At 43.9% G+C, this 16,328-nt stretch overlaps 1 protein-coding gene across 5 annotated transcripts in view; it reads left to right on the top strand.

Moving 5' to 3' along the window:
• Positions 1-16,328, top strand: part of MME (membrane metalloendopeptidase) — a 49,666-nt gene that overhangs the window by 7,847 nt on the left and 25,491 nt on the right. The window contains exons 1-8 of one of the 5 annotated variants that reach the window (XM_054074345.1): positions 1,374-1,454; positions 5,545-5,714; positions 7,212-7,247; positions 10,086-10,247; positions 11,867-11,947; positions 12,667-12,762; positions 12,868-12,986; positions 13,995-14,060. In XM_054074345.1, the coding sequence (XP_053930320.1) occupies positions 5,555-5,714; positions 7,212-7,247; positions 10,086-10,247; positions 11,867-11,947; positions 12,667-12,762; positions 12,868-12,986; positions 13,995-14,060 (720 nt within the window). In that variant the 5' untranslated portion in view covers positions 1,374-1,454; positions 5,545-5,554. Of the gene's footprint in view, positions 1-1,373; positions 1,455-2,131; positions 2,339-5,106; positions 5,355-5,544; positions 5,715-7,211; positions 7,248-10,085; positions 10,248-11,866; positions 11,948-12,666; positions 12,763-12,867; positions 12,987-13,994; positions 14,061-16,328 lie in introns of those variants that run through there. The other 4 variants (XM_054074341.1, XM_054074344.1, XM_054074343.1 and 1 more) reach the window with 4 other exon arrangements.

Here is a 16,328-nt window from a genome sequence, read left to right as displayed (position 1 = left end):
ACTATCCCTCAAATTATAAGGCATAAAAACGACTAAATAAACTATTGGTTATATCTAGGAATTTGTGTAAGTTGTTCATATGTGGAGCTTGAAGGCCAGTGAAAGAATGCAGCAGGAGAGCCGTCCCGTGGCCACGGCAGGGCTGTGCTGACCAAAGAGCGTTTCATAGGCCTAATACAAGGTATCATCTCCTACTGCAAACCTTGCTTCTCCAGTTGTCAACGAGAGCATAGATGATAAGTCTTTGCTTATTCTTAGGCAGGATCTTACACTGTTGACTCGACAGGAGTTTTCCCTAAGTAAGACTCAAACAGGAATCTCAGCATGTGACTCCCAGGTCACCTCCTGTAGCCTGCGTACATGCAAAGGTCTAATCCCTCTTTCCAAGCACAAGATCCTACAAGAGTGGAAACTCACACCACCTGCCTGTCAGGCAAGTAAGTCCCCTTTGAACTATTTACGGATTTCCAGTTAAGTTTCTCTCTTTTTTTCTCTCTCGGTGGTGAATTCGGCAGTTATGCTTTTTTTGTTCACCTGAAATTTTTGAAACAAGTCTTTTCTTTGCCATTTTATTTTAGTCTGCTCACACACATCTCCCTCTGCTTTTCAAGCTTTATTGTAGTTAAGGCCGTGCAACAGACATCTCTCACAAAATCACACACATTGATAATGAACTCCTATAAACTCAAGAGTGGCAGATTTAGACTGGACATAAGGAGAAATTTCTTCACCATGAGAGTGGTGAGGCCCTGGCCCAGGTTGCCCAGGGAAGCTGTGGCTGCCCCATCCTTGGAGGGGTTCCGGGCCAGGTTGGATGTCCCTTGGGCAGCTGAGCCAGGGGGAGATGTCCCTACTCGTGGCAGGAGGTGGAACTGGATGGGCTTTAAGGTCCCTTCAAGCCCAAGCTATTCTATGACTCCTTAAGGAACTCCTCTACTCTTGTGGTGCTGGGTGAGATTTTCCATTGTTTGTGTCAGGCTGAGTTTAAGACACCAGGTAGTGTCAGGGCTGATCTGCAGGACGGCTTGTTGTAGTCACCGGAATCAAACTCCTCAAGAATTAATGCAGGGAAGGTTGACAGGGAGATATTTATATTAATTTGAACACTGATTCTGCGGAGGATATAATCAGCATTTCCCCCACTTCTGGCTGTATGAAAATGCAGTACTTTTGTTCTCTTGACTTTGAAATGTTTTTTGCTGCCTAGGTTGGGTACTTCTATTGCCTTTTCTCTTTCGTGAGTAAAACCTTAACTTGTTCCTGTTCCTTCTTCAGATGTTCACTGTGCAAAGTGCTTCATTTTCACAGCCAATGCTCAGTTAATACCTTACCGGCCTCCCTTCTTCATTGCATCTGCTCTGCAGATCAATGCTGTGCAGTTCCGTAAAGAAGTCAGTGTTCCGTTTCCACCTCCTTTGAGAGGAGCGAGGTTGCCCCTCTCAAGCAGCATTTCAGTGAGTGTAACTGGGAACAAAAGATTTCAGAAATTTCAGCTGCCTCAGAGGTAAAAAGGGTGATGCGAGGAAGGCAGCGGAAGAGAGGGTGAAACCTGCTTTGAGTGAAAGGAATGAGCGCAACTGATATTGCTTCTTCTGGGGTTTGGAACTAGGTGGTCTGTGGGTTGGAACTAGATGACCTTAAAGGTCCGTTCCAACCCCAACTATTCTATGATTCTGGTGTTTCCTGACTTATTAGCAAAAAAATGAAACAATAAAAATGAAACTGAGTAAGAAAGAAAGAAATATCTTTCAGTATCTGTTTGGCTGGGAAATCTTAGAGCTTGGAGCGTGCAAGGAGTCAAAGCTGCCTCCCTCCCGAGAAGAAATCGCTCGGGGAACGATGTCAGACCCTGCAGAGGGAATGTGACTGCGTTCATTTGGCGAGGGGGATGAGTCTGCATGGAAACGGGCGGCAGGCATCGCTCCGCGAACCTTCCCGGCGCATCACCTCCTTCTCTTGAACTGACGGGGAAGAACTGAGAAGCGGGAGAGGGGAGGGAGGCGCCGGCAGCTCCCTCGCGGCGCCCTGCGCCTCCTCCGCGGCAGAGGGAGCCGGGAACGGGGCAGCTCCCCCGGGAACGGCGCTCCGGAGCGCTCGGGAGGGGGGGAACCGTTTGTTTGTTTCCTGCCCCGTCCCATTTTTATGCTCGCCGAGAGGAAGAAGCCTTCGGGTCACCGGCACAACCGCTGCTCCTGCCGCTCCTCTCGCTGCTCCGGGGCTTGGATGTCCCGGCGATGCGGGCGCCCCCCGCAGCCTGAGCCCCGCCGCCCGGCACCCGCTGAGCCCCGCGCTCCCGGGGATGCGCGTGGCGGCGCCGGAACTCTGCGAGCGCCGGACGGTGAGTAGTAACGCAAGCGGACGGACCGACGGGAGCCTCCGCGCATCCTCCAGCGGCGCCCCGAGACCGCGGGACGCCCCGGCACGGCGGCACCGGACCCCGCGTCCTCCCCGCCCGGACCGCGGCGCCACCCGGCGGCGCTACAGCCCGCGCTGCTGCCAGCGCAGCCTGCGCCGACGGGCGGCTCCGCGACCGGCAGCTTCGTACCGGGGCAGCCTCCGCGCCTTGGGGCTCTGCGCCCTGGAGCTCCGCGCCTGGGCAGCCTCCGCGCCTCGGAGCTCTGTGCCGGGACAGCCTCCGCGCTGTGAAGCTCCACACGGGGATAGCTCCGTGCCCGCCCCTCCGCGCCCCGGCGGCTCCGCGCCAGCCGCTCCACGCTGCGGGAGCTCCGCGCCAGAGCAGCCTCCGCGCCTCGGAGCTCCGCGCCAGCCCCTCCACGCCCGGGCAGCTCCGCGCCTCGGAGCTCCGCGCTGGGGCCGCTGTCGCGATGCCCCGTGGCCCTCGGTCGCCCTTCGCGGTTGTCCCCCGCTCTCCCCGTGCCTGGGGCAGCGCATCCCCGCAGCGTACGCTAACGGGACAACTGAAAAAGAAGCGTTCTTGTGATGTGCTGCCCGTTCCGTGGGGACCGCGCTGAGAACCCAGTGAGATACAACTCGATTTTTATCAACACGTACGTCCCAAAATGAGAGGGGATGCGTTAACTCCGTGTGGCACTGAGACCAGGATCAGCCAAAATAACTCCCAACTCTTTGTTACGCTTGAGTGTTGTGGGCAGAGGGAATCACAGAAAAGCTAAAACGTCAGAAAACCGTAATACCTTCACTTGTATCTACTTAAATTATTCTCACACTTTGGCTGTGTTTGCAATTAGCACATAAAGCAGCTTTTACCTGGTGTTCGTTAATGCAGGTGGGATAAGTTCTCTAAATGACTACAAGGATAAATTAGTCAGTGGATGCCTTTAAGCACGAGGAAAGCTGCAGAACAGAAAGATTAGCTCACTGGGAAGAACTTAGAGCTGACTGCAAGGAACGTTTGGATGTGAAAGGTGTGCTGTTTCTTGCTGCTCTGATGAACGGTGTTTTCAGTGCTGTAAAGACCCCCTCAGAGTCTGAAGATAAGCATAAATTCATAATTTAGGCTCCTAGTGTTCAGGGGACCTGTCAGTCCCCTGAACAATATAATATTTAGCAATATAAATAAGATTATTTTTTTTTTTGCTGTTTAATATGGCTGGAAGTGAAGAGGTTATATTGCTTAATTTGCTTTTTCTGTGATTATGGATTTGTAGCTAGCAGTTAATGCAGGGCAAATTTCTCTACATAGCGTGCTTTTGTATGGTGCTGTGGGATTTCAGTTCTGTCTCTCAGAAACCACTTGCTTACTTGATCAAAAATTACTCTTCAGAGGAAAACAGCAGCTTATGAGGAGAATGAAAGTGTTTGCAATAGTCCCTGTGGGTGTGGAAAGACAGAGGCTGGGCACACCTTGCAGGATTCCACCCTCCTGAGCCACAGGGGACCTGTGACTCTGGCATCTTGATGTCCAGGGAGTAGTGAAAATAAGGGGAAATGAGACACTGAAGTCAAGTGTTCTCTCATTCATTTAGAGAAACAGCGTTAGTGTGATCGTGTCCGAGGATCCGCTGAGACGGGTATTGACTAAACAGGTGGAACAGAAAATCTCTGTTTACTTAGGTCCATAACACCGAGTTAATTGCTATCTTTGTATGACTGATGAACATATACAAGTCAGTGACATGCTTTTGGAGGGGCTGGCATTCTAGGTGAGGCGGGCATCAACGAGTGGAAGACAGGTACTGTCTAAGGAACTAAGCGAACTAGGGAACACCAGGCAGGCAGAAACAGAAGGTCCAGAGGAAAAGTAAAGACTGGATACCTGAAAGATTGTAGCAACTTGGGACAGGTGAGTATAGGCCAGCAATGCAGTTAAACCAGTTTAAAATAATTATGTTCAAGTCTTAGACTTGGATGGATGCAGAAACGGAGAAAGGGTCCCTAACTGCTGTTGGAGGGAGTGGAAAAAGGAGTGTGATGAATATAAGAGGACTTGAATGCCCTGAGGGTGTGGAAAAGGGGGTGTGGTGAATACAAGAGGACTTGAATGCCTGACCTGCACCACCCGTTGACCTTCTTGTGCAGGATCTCGTGAACATAGGTGTTTCCATTATTTATCCCAGTGGAACTTTCCTAATCTTCCTCGTTGAATGGAAAGGGAAAAAGGGGTGCGCTCTGTCTGTGTATTTAAAGATCCCCGGAAATGCTGTGCTTAGAAACCGTTGAGTTTTCATTTTGAAATGCTGAGAAATACATCGCTGTGTGTTCAGGAATTTGGATCTCTGCCAGCAGAGGAAGGTCTGGCCCTAAATAAGTGGGAGCAGGTGAAGAGAGAGCAATGAATTGTACCCCAGCAGCACTGCAAAGGGGGCCAGGTTCTCTCTAAAGAGCCACAGAAATACCATCTTAAAATCTACTATTGCGTACACATTCCACAAGCAAGCATGAGTCCATTCAGAATTCCTTTAGCTTAGCACAGAGGTGTTGTAGTTACTTCTAATTTACACTGTTCAAACCTCAAAAGAGGTGACTTCGCCACGCTGCTTTAAAAATTACTGTGAAGACTCGCTGTCTTCAGTGTGAATCTGACAGGCTCCCAGCAGAGCCTGAATTCTTTTTTTTTCTATTTTTAGAGACAGCTGTGAAGCTGCAGTCAAGAATTGCTTACATAATATTTTAAGAAATGGCAGCGAAGCACAATGGTGCATTTTGACCTTTGGTGTTAGATAAGTAATGGTCAGATTAAGTTAATTTTTATTCAAGCAGAGAGACTTGCTTTTTGCTTGCTTGCAGACTCCTGTACCATCATACGAGGTTGAACCACACGGGTATGTTTAAACAATAGGTTTGGGCTTGTTGGCCTCCCTTTTCTATTTGGAGGCCACTTCACGTGAAGGAAGACCACTCTTCTGTTTTCTGTAGATGACAAGTAGCGCATGGTATGTGTGTGTTTGTGTGTATGTGCGTGTGTGAGAATTTTTAATTACAGGACTGGCATTCTAGTAGTGTTGGGGGTAGTTTGAAAACTCACCCAGAAAACATCTTTGTTTCTGTGCAGTGGAGGAGCCAGTTTCAAGACCTATGGCTCAGTGTAAGTCCTCCAGTGATTTTTTCCCTTTTTCTTTTCAGAGGCTGGGTTATGGGCAAGTCAGAAAGCCAGATGGATATAACTGAAATGAACACTCCAAAACCAAAGAAAAAACTGCGATGGAGTGCCCTGGAGATAGGGCTGGCTGTTGTGGTGGTCCTGCTGGCCATTGCCACCATCACCATGAGTGTTCTGTATGCAACATATGATGGTGAGTACATGTAAGCTTTCTTTGAATGTACAGATATATATGAATATGAAAGTATTTAAAGAAATTGAGAGAATGCTTTAGTAAATTCTCTGCCCCATCCCTGGAGGTGTTCAAGGCCAGGTTGGATGGGGCTTGGGCAGCCTGAGCCAGTGGGAGATGTCCCTACTCGTGGCAGGAGGTGGAACTGGATGGGCTTTAAGGTCCCTTCCAACCCAAACTATTCTATGATTCTATATTACAAAGTTGTGTTAGAATAGACTGGTTCATGTGTATGGAGCTGTGCTACAGAAAATATTAACTAAGTAAAATAATGAAGGCTGCTCAGAATTATTTTCTGAATAATATGAAATTGTACTTTTCTCAGTATATAACATGAGATGATTAATAGCTGCTGCACTGTAACTGTATTTCATATGCATGTCACTAGGCAGCATGACACAATTACCTGAAATGTAAAGCTGCATCTACACTCCTTATTGCTGGACATGACACAAAACTGCTTTTTTCCACAAGGACTCCATAAATTCATTAGTTGTTTATTAGTAAACACAAAACATCTGCTTGTTCTGACTTAGCAATACTTCTGTTTGTAATTAATGCTTCAGTAAGCTAAAACCAACAAAATACAACACTGCTGAAGGAAACCAAACTCAGTGCTTCTTCCCTATTCCTGAATATGTATGAAAATCCTGTTTTTTCCCCTTTACAGGCTATTGCAGTGAGGGCTCTTAGTGAGTGTAGTCATACTAAGACATTTTGTGACTCAGCAGCCATACCAAAATAATTGAAAATAATTCAGTTCAGGAGTAAATAACCTGATAATTTTTGGACAATATAATACAGAGAAGCTAAAATTTCCATTTGGGATCGAATTAGAATTTTTCCTTACATTGGAAATGAAATGCTTTGTTTCATTTTGAAGTACATTAATAACTTTGTTTAAACTTTTCATTATCGTCTAGTTCAGTCGTGGAATGGAAAAATGCCGTTCTGAAGTGAAAAATAAAAGATGTTTTATTTCTGAAGTCTCAGAAAGGGAACGCTTTCATGTTCCTGGACCTTGTGCTTTGTTTAGAAGACTTCAGAGTGAATGTCTCAGAATTTTTAATTAATTCCTCCCAAACCTTTTTGTTGTTGAAGGGCTTTGCTAAATTCACACTGACTTTGCAACTGTCTGCAGGCCATCTGCTATTTTTCTCTAGATTTCTAGTTATAAAAATAATATTTTTGCCCACCTGTAATTGATTGAAAGAACATTTCACTTTGACTGTGAAAATTCCACATTATGAGTGACCAGTGCTGAATGACCCCAGGGGGATGAAGATACCTTTTTTAGAGCCTGGTCCAATAAATATTCACTTACTTAGTGTCCCTTCGTCTGCACACCACAATGAAATGCATTTCTAAAGTGACTGTCAATGAAAATAATGTTGACAGTAGGTTTTATTATATTGACATCCATAAAAGAATTAAAAATGTGATTGTATTCTCTTTTAGATGGGGTTTGCAAGACATCAGACTGTATAAAATCAGGTAAGAATGAAAATAATTACCTTTAAACTTAATGTATATATTTTTAAACAAAATGACTGCCACGTAACATTCCCACCTAATATCAGACAAATATGGCACATGGAGGCATGGGATCTGCTTATCAAAATATTTTTTGTAGTGTATTTTTCTTAGCTTATTTCTTATAAAATCTGGTGATGTGATACTGGCAGACCTTACAAAGTCATCAGGGTCCTGCTACTTCGGGACTTAGACTCTTCAAAGAATGCCTCCAGCTTCATAAAATGCTTTAAGTCAGTCAGAAGATGTCTCTTTCTCCCTCCACCCATCTCCAAGCCAGAAGTCAAGCAGAAGCCGTGTCTCTGATGAAGGTACATTAGAAAGAAAGTCGTGACCGTTGATAGCCATTAAGGATGCCTTTAATGGCTTTAAACTGGAAGGGGCAAGATTTAGATTAAACATTAGGAAGAATTCCTCATGTTGAGGGCGGTGAGGCACTGAAATGGTTTTCTTAGGGAAGTTAATCACCTAGAAGGCTCGTTTGATTAGGTGGCCACTGGAGCAAGTGAGTTCTCAGCTCCAGGAGCAGACCACTGTCAGTCAGGGTCCCAGAATGGTTACCTGGTGCCTGCTCAGGCCTTTGGTGTGCCACAAGCTTCAGAACAGTTCAAAGAGTTTGTCAGAATTATATAATTTAGTAACAAAATCAATTAATATTTAAGGAATGCAATGTAAAGTGCTTAAGCCACAGAAATAGACTGTATTATTGCTGTTTAATAACAATTTTACTGGGATTAATCTACAAGTTTAATATTACTTTAAATCAGGGTTTCTTGGCAGTTCCATCTTCAATGGGCTCCTTCTTCCAGACCACTAGGGTAACCTACAGGAAGAGTTAGACAGGTAGATACAGATAGAAAGCAACAAGTATTAACTTTGTAAAACTTACTGTGGTCTTTGAAGAAATATAATTAGGAATAGCTCTTCTGAAATGCCACTGAAATGGCAATGCCTTCCACCAGAACCGACCAATACTGTTACAGCTTTTTGCAATGAATTTCAAAATCTTACGATACAAGCCATTGATAAAGAATAAAGTGAAGATAGTGACAGAATTTAGAGTGCAGTTAATAGAAGAGCTTCAAATAAATGACCAGAAGGAAAACTGTAATGAAAATGGATTGGGTTGCATGGAGATTAAAATATCAGTAAGTGCCTGAGAACGTTATCAAGGTTTGTGAACTCCCTTGCAGTGGAGCACATGAAGATACCACATTGTACATGTGAACAGTACTCTCTGCTGATTTTCCCCAGCTCAGGCAGCACAGATTGATGACAATAGGGAATTTTGATCTCTCTCATATCAGTTTCACCTAGGTAAGCAGGGAGTGTTTCTCCTATATGCTCCTCAGGTCACTGGGTGTTATGTCAGTTTATAACTTTATTTGTAAGCTATTAAAGCAACAACTAGCAATCGGGAGTACTACAATAAAATTAATAGTTAAAAGTAATTGAGATAAGGCTCTACATTCTTCAGTGAGAGGAAATTGAATAAACAAGTGAGAATAAGAACAATCCAAAGCACCCGTTCATCAGAACAGTACTGTGGAGTAATGAGAAATACACCATGTGTTGTCTGTATTTGTATACGCGTAAACTAACCTATTAGAATTTAAATAACTGCTACTTAAGCAGTCTAAAATAGAAAATGTGTGTGTTTGTGGCTCTTTCCATCTTTCAAGCACTGGAACACTATAAAACCATCAGATGTTGACCTAAAATATAACACTCTTAAGCCAACTGAGGATCCTAAGAAAAACGAGGCGGGGGTGGGAAAGGCAAGTCAATATAAATACTATAGCCTATCTGTCCCCCTCTCATTTCCACCAGCGTAACAGACATGGAAAATACTGAAAGTACTGGAGAAATAACTATAAATATTTGACTCACCCATGTGGGAGGAATGAGCACTTGAAATCACAAGCCTCACCATTTACTAAAAATAATGTCTGAAAAATGGGAAGGCTATTCAGTGTCCTGGGAAATTCAGAGGTATCAGTAGCTCCTGCTTGACTCCTAGCATCTCTCCTTTCTGTGAGAGACCTTGTGGTAGCGTACAAGTGGAGAAAGCAGTCTTAAGTGGAAGAGGAATGCAAACAAGAAAACGGACCGGAGGCTTATGAGCAGCAGCTGGGAAACCCTTCAAGGAATCAGATTGCACTGGAGAATCCCGTGTCACGATTAGTCAGTGACCCATTAGTCTTTGATGAACCGCCTCAGGAGGGTCAATAGGGATAGCAAGAGGCAGTATCAGTTCTAGAATAAAATGTGGAATAGGGCTAAAAAAATCAGCGCAGGTTCAGGAAAGTACTAATAGGAAAAAATTCTTGACAAGGAGTTAAACGGTACCACAAAGTCATTATTTTATCGAAATAGATTGGATTCAGCTGAGCCTACGTCATACTTGATTGCTGAAATTACTTTACAGCGGATACTTAACCTCTCATATGTCGTATGATTTTAAGTTCACTTTTCACCACATTTCAATACCAAGAAATGTAAGTTAGTAGATGAAATATGCTATGTTTTATTTAAAACTGTGCAGGGAGTAGGAACACTATAATCAGTTTACCCATCAGCAAACACAGGCGGCAGCACAGTGTATGCGTATGGGCAGTAAAGGAATAGTAATTTGTTGCTCACTAATGAGTGCTCTGTTTGGTTTAGAACATTCAAGTAGGCTTGAGTCTATTCTAAACTAAAAGAAATATTTATTATTATTATTTATTACTCCCCTCTTCAGAGCAAACAAATGTATTCATGTATTTTCTGTGTGCCTCGATTTGTCTTGTACTACAGCAGCCAGAATCCTTGAGAACATGGACACCACCGCAGAGCCTTGTAATGATTTTTACCAATATGCCTGTGGAGGATGGCTTAAGAGGAACGTCATTCCAGAAACCAGCTCCCGTTATAGTAACTTTGACATTTTAAGAGACGAACTAGAAGTTGTTTTAAAAGGTCAGTGAGGTTTGTGTTTGTGGACTATATAAAGTTTCTTCTTTGGCCTACATGTTATCCTAATAAGATGTGGTTGTCTAGCAAAGCTTAAAATACTAGCAAATATTTCAGTTTCTTTGTGTCCGGTTCAGGACAAATCTACTGCAAAATGTTTGTTTGGAGAATGCTGTGGAAGTTATGCTGTTGTGTCTGACATTGGGGTGGAGTTGACCAGACCTGACCTTTCTGGTATCTGGACTCATAACACCTGAGATCCATGTGATTGCCCTCATGCACTAACAACAGCAGCCAAGCTAGGTGAAGAAGAAAGAGATCTACCAGTGTCCAACTCAGCTGCAATGCTGGAAGTTGCTCTTTGGCAGCCTCATGTCCTGCATATCTGCATTCCATCAGCTAAATCTCAAAGAGCAGGCAAGCAATTTTCTAGCTAGTCACATCATAAACTTACAAATATTCCTTTTTCCACAAAATGTAGTAGTGTCAAATGGTTCGTATTCACCCCATTCCAAAGCAAATAACAGTCAAAGAAGTCAGTTTATACTCATGAAACATTCTCCAAACCACTCTCTCCAGACTGAGTGTCCTTTTTCCACTTTGTGTATCTTCTGGTTTTGCCAGGTTTGCAGTTTGTGGATGCCACAGCGTTCCTTAATGCTGTGGTTTCTGTGGAGCTGAGCAATTGTAAAGTGGTAATCGGAGTAACTGAAAAGTAGCAGCAAAAGTGGGCTTCCCTCCAAGGAAGGCAAGAGGGGAGCCGAGGTCGGACGTAACTGTGACTCGGGGCAGATGGGGACAGAGGCCTCACAGACAAGGGGATCAGTCCCACAGGACCCAAACTTGAAGAGCAGAGCAGCTGTGGTGACAGTGACCAGGTTCAGCCAGCAGCCCTGTGATCTCCAGGCAGGTCCGTAGTCCTGCAGCAGGTCTGCAGGTGAGCTGGCCGGACAAGGTCGGGCTCAGCAAGGCGCAGGGCCAGGGCCAGCCTACCCACAAGGGCGTGGGCAAGGGTCATGGGCAAGGCCCTGGCCTGAACTGCTGCTCCTGAGCCAACGGACACACGGTGCACAAGTGGAGGCACCAGATGAGGCTTCTTACAGCTCTTTCTTACAACTTAGGTGTTCTCACAGATGTGTGATCCACAGTCACATAGCTGCAGCATATCAAAGCAGACCTCGAACACAAACAGCAAAACTCCTGGCTGCAGTGAAGAGGTTGCAGATTAGAATTGTGGTGAAAGGTGGTCACGGGCTGGGCAGTGCAGCCAGAGCCTGCCGGTGCACTTAGGTCTAGCAATTCTCTTCACGCAATGGCTCCGTCGCCTAATAGCTGTCCCTGAGAAGTCAGAGCATTTGTGTTTCACTGAGGATGACCCACAATGTATCTACTTGACTCCTTCAGGCTCAGCACATTAACACAGACTGATGCTATTGCAAGCCGTATCGTCTCCAGAGCTTTTTTTCTCCTCAGCTTTTAAAAGGCAAAGCTTCACCGGAGTTTGAGATGGAATTGGAGTACTTATCATCTACCCTCTGGTCCTCAGGGTGGTATCCTCTGATTCCTTAAGTATCCTTCCAATAAAGATCAGCTGTTAAGATATATTTACTGTTTGTGCGTTTCAGATGTCCTCGACACACCGAGCACTAATGACATAACAGCAGTGCAGAAGGCAAAAACTCTGTACAGATCATGCATAAATGAAAGTAAGTGTCTCCTGAATTTATTGCATATGGCACATACAAGTATCATCCAAAGAATTCCATCTTTGCAGTCAGCCGCACCTATATCCTAGTTCCTAGCATAATTTGTCAGAAATCCTTTGTGTCTGCTCTGTAGAGTCAAATAAGACCGTCAGTAGTAAAATCAGGATTGTATCTCTTGTTTTACTAGCTTTGATATTATATGTGAGATTACATTACTCTTCAGTTACGCTTTGCTCAGATATTCAAATTCAATTCCTTTCAGCTGAATGGGAGCTAATTTACTTTTGGAAAGTAGCAGGGATGAGGTGGAAAACAACTGGCACACCAGGCTTCAAGAAAGACATTTTTCATTTATTTCAAGAATTTGAGCTAGATGCTGCCACAGGGATGAGAATAAATAAAAGAGTGAGCAGTGCTTCCTAAATCATGTTTTTGTAGTTTCTCTAATGTTATTAATACTTCTCAAAGCTGTTATTTCTATCTATCTGCTGAGTGAAAATACAACAGTTCTTCAGTGTCAGTCACAAGGATTTACAGATGCTGTTTGCAGTCGTGACTGAAACATGGTTTTAAAATTAAGCGTTAAAGCACAGTTGTACATCAGAGCATACTCCTGTCATGGTGATGGTGAAAACATGTTTCTCACCGTCATTACTCTGAACTCTTAATATTAGTGTGTTTTAAAATGTCACAGTAACTCGTTATATTTTTTCCAAAAGCTGCCATCGACAGCAGAGGTGGAATGCCTTTAATCAGTTTATTGCCAAATGTATCTGACTGGCCTGTAGCAACAAGTAACTGGGAAGCTTCCTATGGTAAGAGAATCTGGGTTTATTTCCTTGCCAGTTAAAATTTCTAAATTATTGTATTTTTCATTGTTTACCAGCATTGGAGACTGAGTATACCTGTCATTTGCTTAGGTACTGCTTGGACAGCTGAGAGAGCTATTGCACAGCTGAACTCCAGATATGGGAAAAAAGTCCTTATTAATTTTTTTGTTGGCACGGACGATAAAAATTCCTCAGCATACATCATTCATGTAAGTCTCCCTGGGTGCCATTGTCTTGATCATAAAGGTGCAGCAAAGTAACTAGAGGCATCCACACAAATGTTAACCAGGAGAAACGTTAATGATTTGAATTTTACCACAGTAAGTTGTGGTGAGTTTGTGAAGTAGTTTTCAAAACTAAATTATCAGTTTCGCAGTGTCCTGTTGATTCTCAGAGTTAGCATCTTTATCTCATACGCTGTGAATTTGAGTGAGACGAGAGTAACAGATATTTATAGACATACAGACACAATTGATGTGTATGCTGGACAGAAGACAAACGCAATCTACTTACATATGCATGCAAGCAAATAAGTAAGCACGATTTCTCTACCATGCGCTTCAGGCAGAAAGCTTTGTCACTGAAAACCTGGCTACGGTCCCAATGGCAGAAAGCCTACAACGGGGAATGTGTTTTTACAAGGCATTCAGGTACCAGAGTGCTAACAGGACCTGCAGTCAGCTATGCAGCTAGGAAGGTAGCTGAGGACATTTGCATAAGGGGTACCATTAGAGTGCCCTGCCTGTAAATGTACGAGGATCTCCAACAATGGCAAATCCGGAGGAAGACAGTGTTATGTATGGTGAATCTTCACCAGCCGCTACTGAGACGCAGCAATTAAAAGAGCAAAGGTCTGATCTTTCTTGTCAATGGGCAGATAGATCCTTGAGTACGTTGCGTGTAGGAATTTCAAAGATGCAGTAACTGCTTGGCTTGTCTGAGGACTGTTCTGTCTTCTGTGCATCCACTGCTGTCACACTGGTTACGCGTAGCATGCATTGTTCAGCAGCAGAATAAAGAAGACAGAAAAGAAGGACAGAAATATAAGGAGAGTCAAAAGAATTAAAGGAGGGGAACAGGATGGCAGAGAAACTCCCCTTTGGCCAGAAGATAATTGGCAAGAGTGGAGCATCAGCAGCCTATAATTGACCAAAGAACAGTACAGTGCTTTGCCATGTTGTCCTGAAGCACTTTTTCATTTTTATTTGAATTTATAGATTGATCAGCCCGGGCTTGGCCTGCCTTCTCGTGACTACTACGAGTGCACTGGTGCATACAGAGAGGTAAGGTGAAGCTGACAGATCAGTGACTGCATTGAAGTTTTTAGCCTATATTTTTAAGGCAGACATAGCTTTAAGAGTGGGGATAGGCAAAGGGCAGGAACAGTCCTTCCCAGAGAGATTCCAGTCCTGCCTCTGGGAAACCGTGGGAGAACTGGTGAATAATGACAATTATTTAAACAAGGTTGATCTGCATGTGAGAATAGCACGTGTGACAGACTGGAGAATGACATTCTAACACGGGTGAGTGTGCAAGAATGCAAGAGAGCCAAAAGGGAAATGAAGAGGGTACAGAGAAATGAAATTAAGGGCAGGGAGAAATAAGCTGGCTAAGAACAGAAGGGAGTGTAACAAGTGTCCTGAAGATGAGGCATTAGAATATTATGCCGTAAATGTTAGTGGCTTAGTTTGATGTTCCTGTAAGCACCAGGAGTCAAGGGGTTTTGTTCTGGCTCCAGTTGGATTCCATTGCTCCAATGTCCCTGCACTGGATGAGAAGACTGCACATTCCTCTGGCATCACTACACTCTAGTTATCCCGTCCTGTCTCCCTTCCTGTTTACCCATCCTTTCTCTTCCATTTTTCTTGTAATCACTGAACATATATGTGGCGGGAAAGAAAAGTATTAGCTTTTCCACACAAGTCCTTTATGATTATGCGAGTCAGAAGAGGAACAGCTACTTGGCTTTTTAGGCCCTCTTGGAAGGAAATTAACATGAAACAACTCAGGTTTGTTATACAGCTTCTGCCAGGCTTCAGAGGTGAACCAAGAGGTACCTCGTAGCTGCCAAAGTTAGTATTTTGAGATAGAATATCAGTGCCAGTGGATCATCCCTGTTCTGTCACTACTAAAAGGATGCCGTTTCTGAACCATGATTGACTGGTATCGATTGGCAAGTGCTGCAGGTGTCAGTGGAATCCAGGTGGAATAATCACATTTGTAATAGGCTTAGAAAGAAAAAAAAGAACCGTTCAGAACCAGACACTTTTCTGCATGAAAGATCCGAGAAGATCACAGTCCTCTAAGTCAACTACTGAATGAAAACGCAGCAGGTAAAGTACAGGATAGAGTCAAAATTGCTGCAGATACCTAAAATCTTGTATGGTCATCTTTAATTCATGTTTAGTTATTATTTGTACGTGTTTTCATCAACCTGTTAGCCCTGGCACTGTGTATCCCTCGTTGCTAATCCTGGATGTGCTTAAGTCCTTGAGGGCTGGAGTGTATGTATTTACTGAAGTCATGTGGTAGCTGAAACTGCTACCACAGTAACCTTATAATAAGACAGATTTCTTCTGCGTAATTAAATGCAGGAGCAATGAGAAAGCTTACAAAACATTTTGGGCTTGTCAGTATTTTGCTGACATGCTAACAGCTAATACTCTCATACTGATTACATTTAATTACAGATCGTATGCTAGTAAAGACAATCATTACCATATTAACTGCTCAGTTACATTATCATCACGTGTGTTGTGGCCTCTTGGACTTGGCTCGTGTATCGCAATATGCTCCCTTCCTTATATTGCATTGACTGCAGCACTAAAAGACAATTCCTGTTCCAATCTCTGACCAACCAGAAAGTATCACAGGACTTTCCACTGCTGGAAAGTGGAGGAGGAAGTATTCTAAAAAAAAGACCCAGAAATTTATCACTGAGAGGCAGATTCATAATATTCTCACAAGCTCCAAGCGGGAGACGTTCCTCCTTCCCCTCACTGCACTCTGATAGCAGCCTTTCTTGGCTCTGTTTCCCTGCTGTGTCATTCGCCTCTGAGCTGTGTGCAGCAAACGAGCTGTCTGCCTCCTGCACCTCTGGCTTTGTCAGGGCTTCCCCCCACAGGACACCACAAGTGGAATCGGAGAACAAGATACTTTAAAAATCTTTTTCTCTTTTAATATCGATGACTCCTCTGCTCATACTGGAGTCACTCTGACATCTAGGTTTCCACTGAATACAGTCCATCTGAAATTAGCTGACTTAGATCTTTGCTACTTGATCGGATAATGATCTGCACTTTAGGCCAAAAGAAGTCCATCAATTGTTACCTGAAGGTCTCTGATGCATCACTGGTTTGGGGTTGTTTTTATAAATTGTAGTTGGATCTCTTAAAATGGTATTTACAGGTTTGACATGCGCTGCCAGTAGCTGTCAGTGGTTTCGTGGGCTTTTCTCTTTCTGCTAAAGTAATGTATCTTGATTAAAAATAACTGAGAGTTCAGTCCTTCAAGATGCTATGAGCATCTTCTTTTTGAAGTCTGCTGTCAGT

The sequence above is a fragment of the Cuculus canorus genome, chromosome 9 (assembly GCF_017976375.1).
Source record: "Cuculus canorus isolate bCucCan1 chromosome 9, bCucCan1.pri, whole genome shotgun sequence".
Classification (NCBI taxonomy): Eukaryota; Metazoa; Chordata; class Aves; order Cuculiformes; family Cuculidae; genus Cuculus; species Cuculus canorus.
Note: the sequence above shows the minus strand (reverse complement) of the source record. Positions and strands in the feature narration are given on the sequence as shown.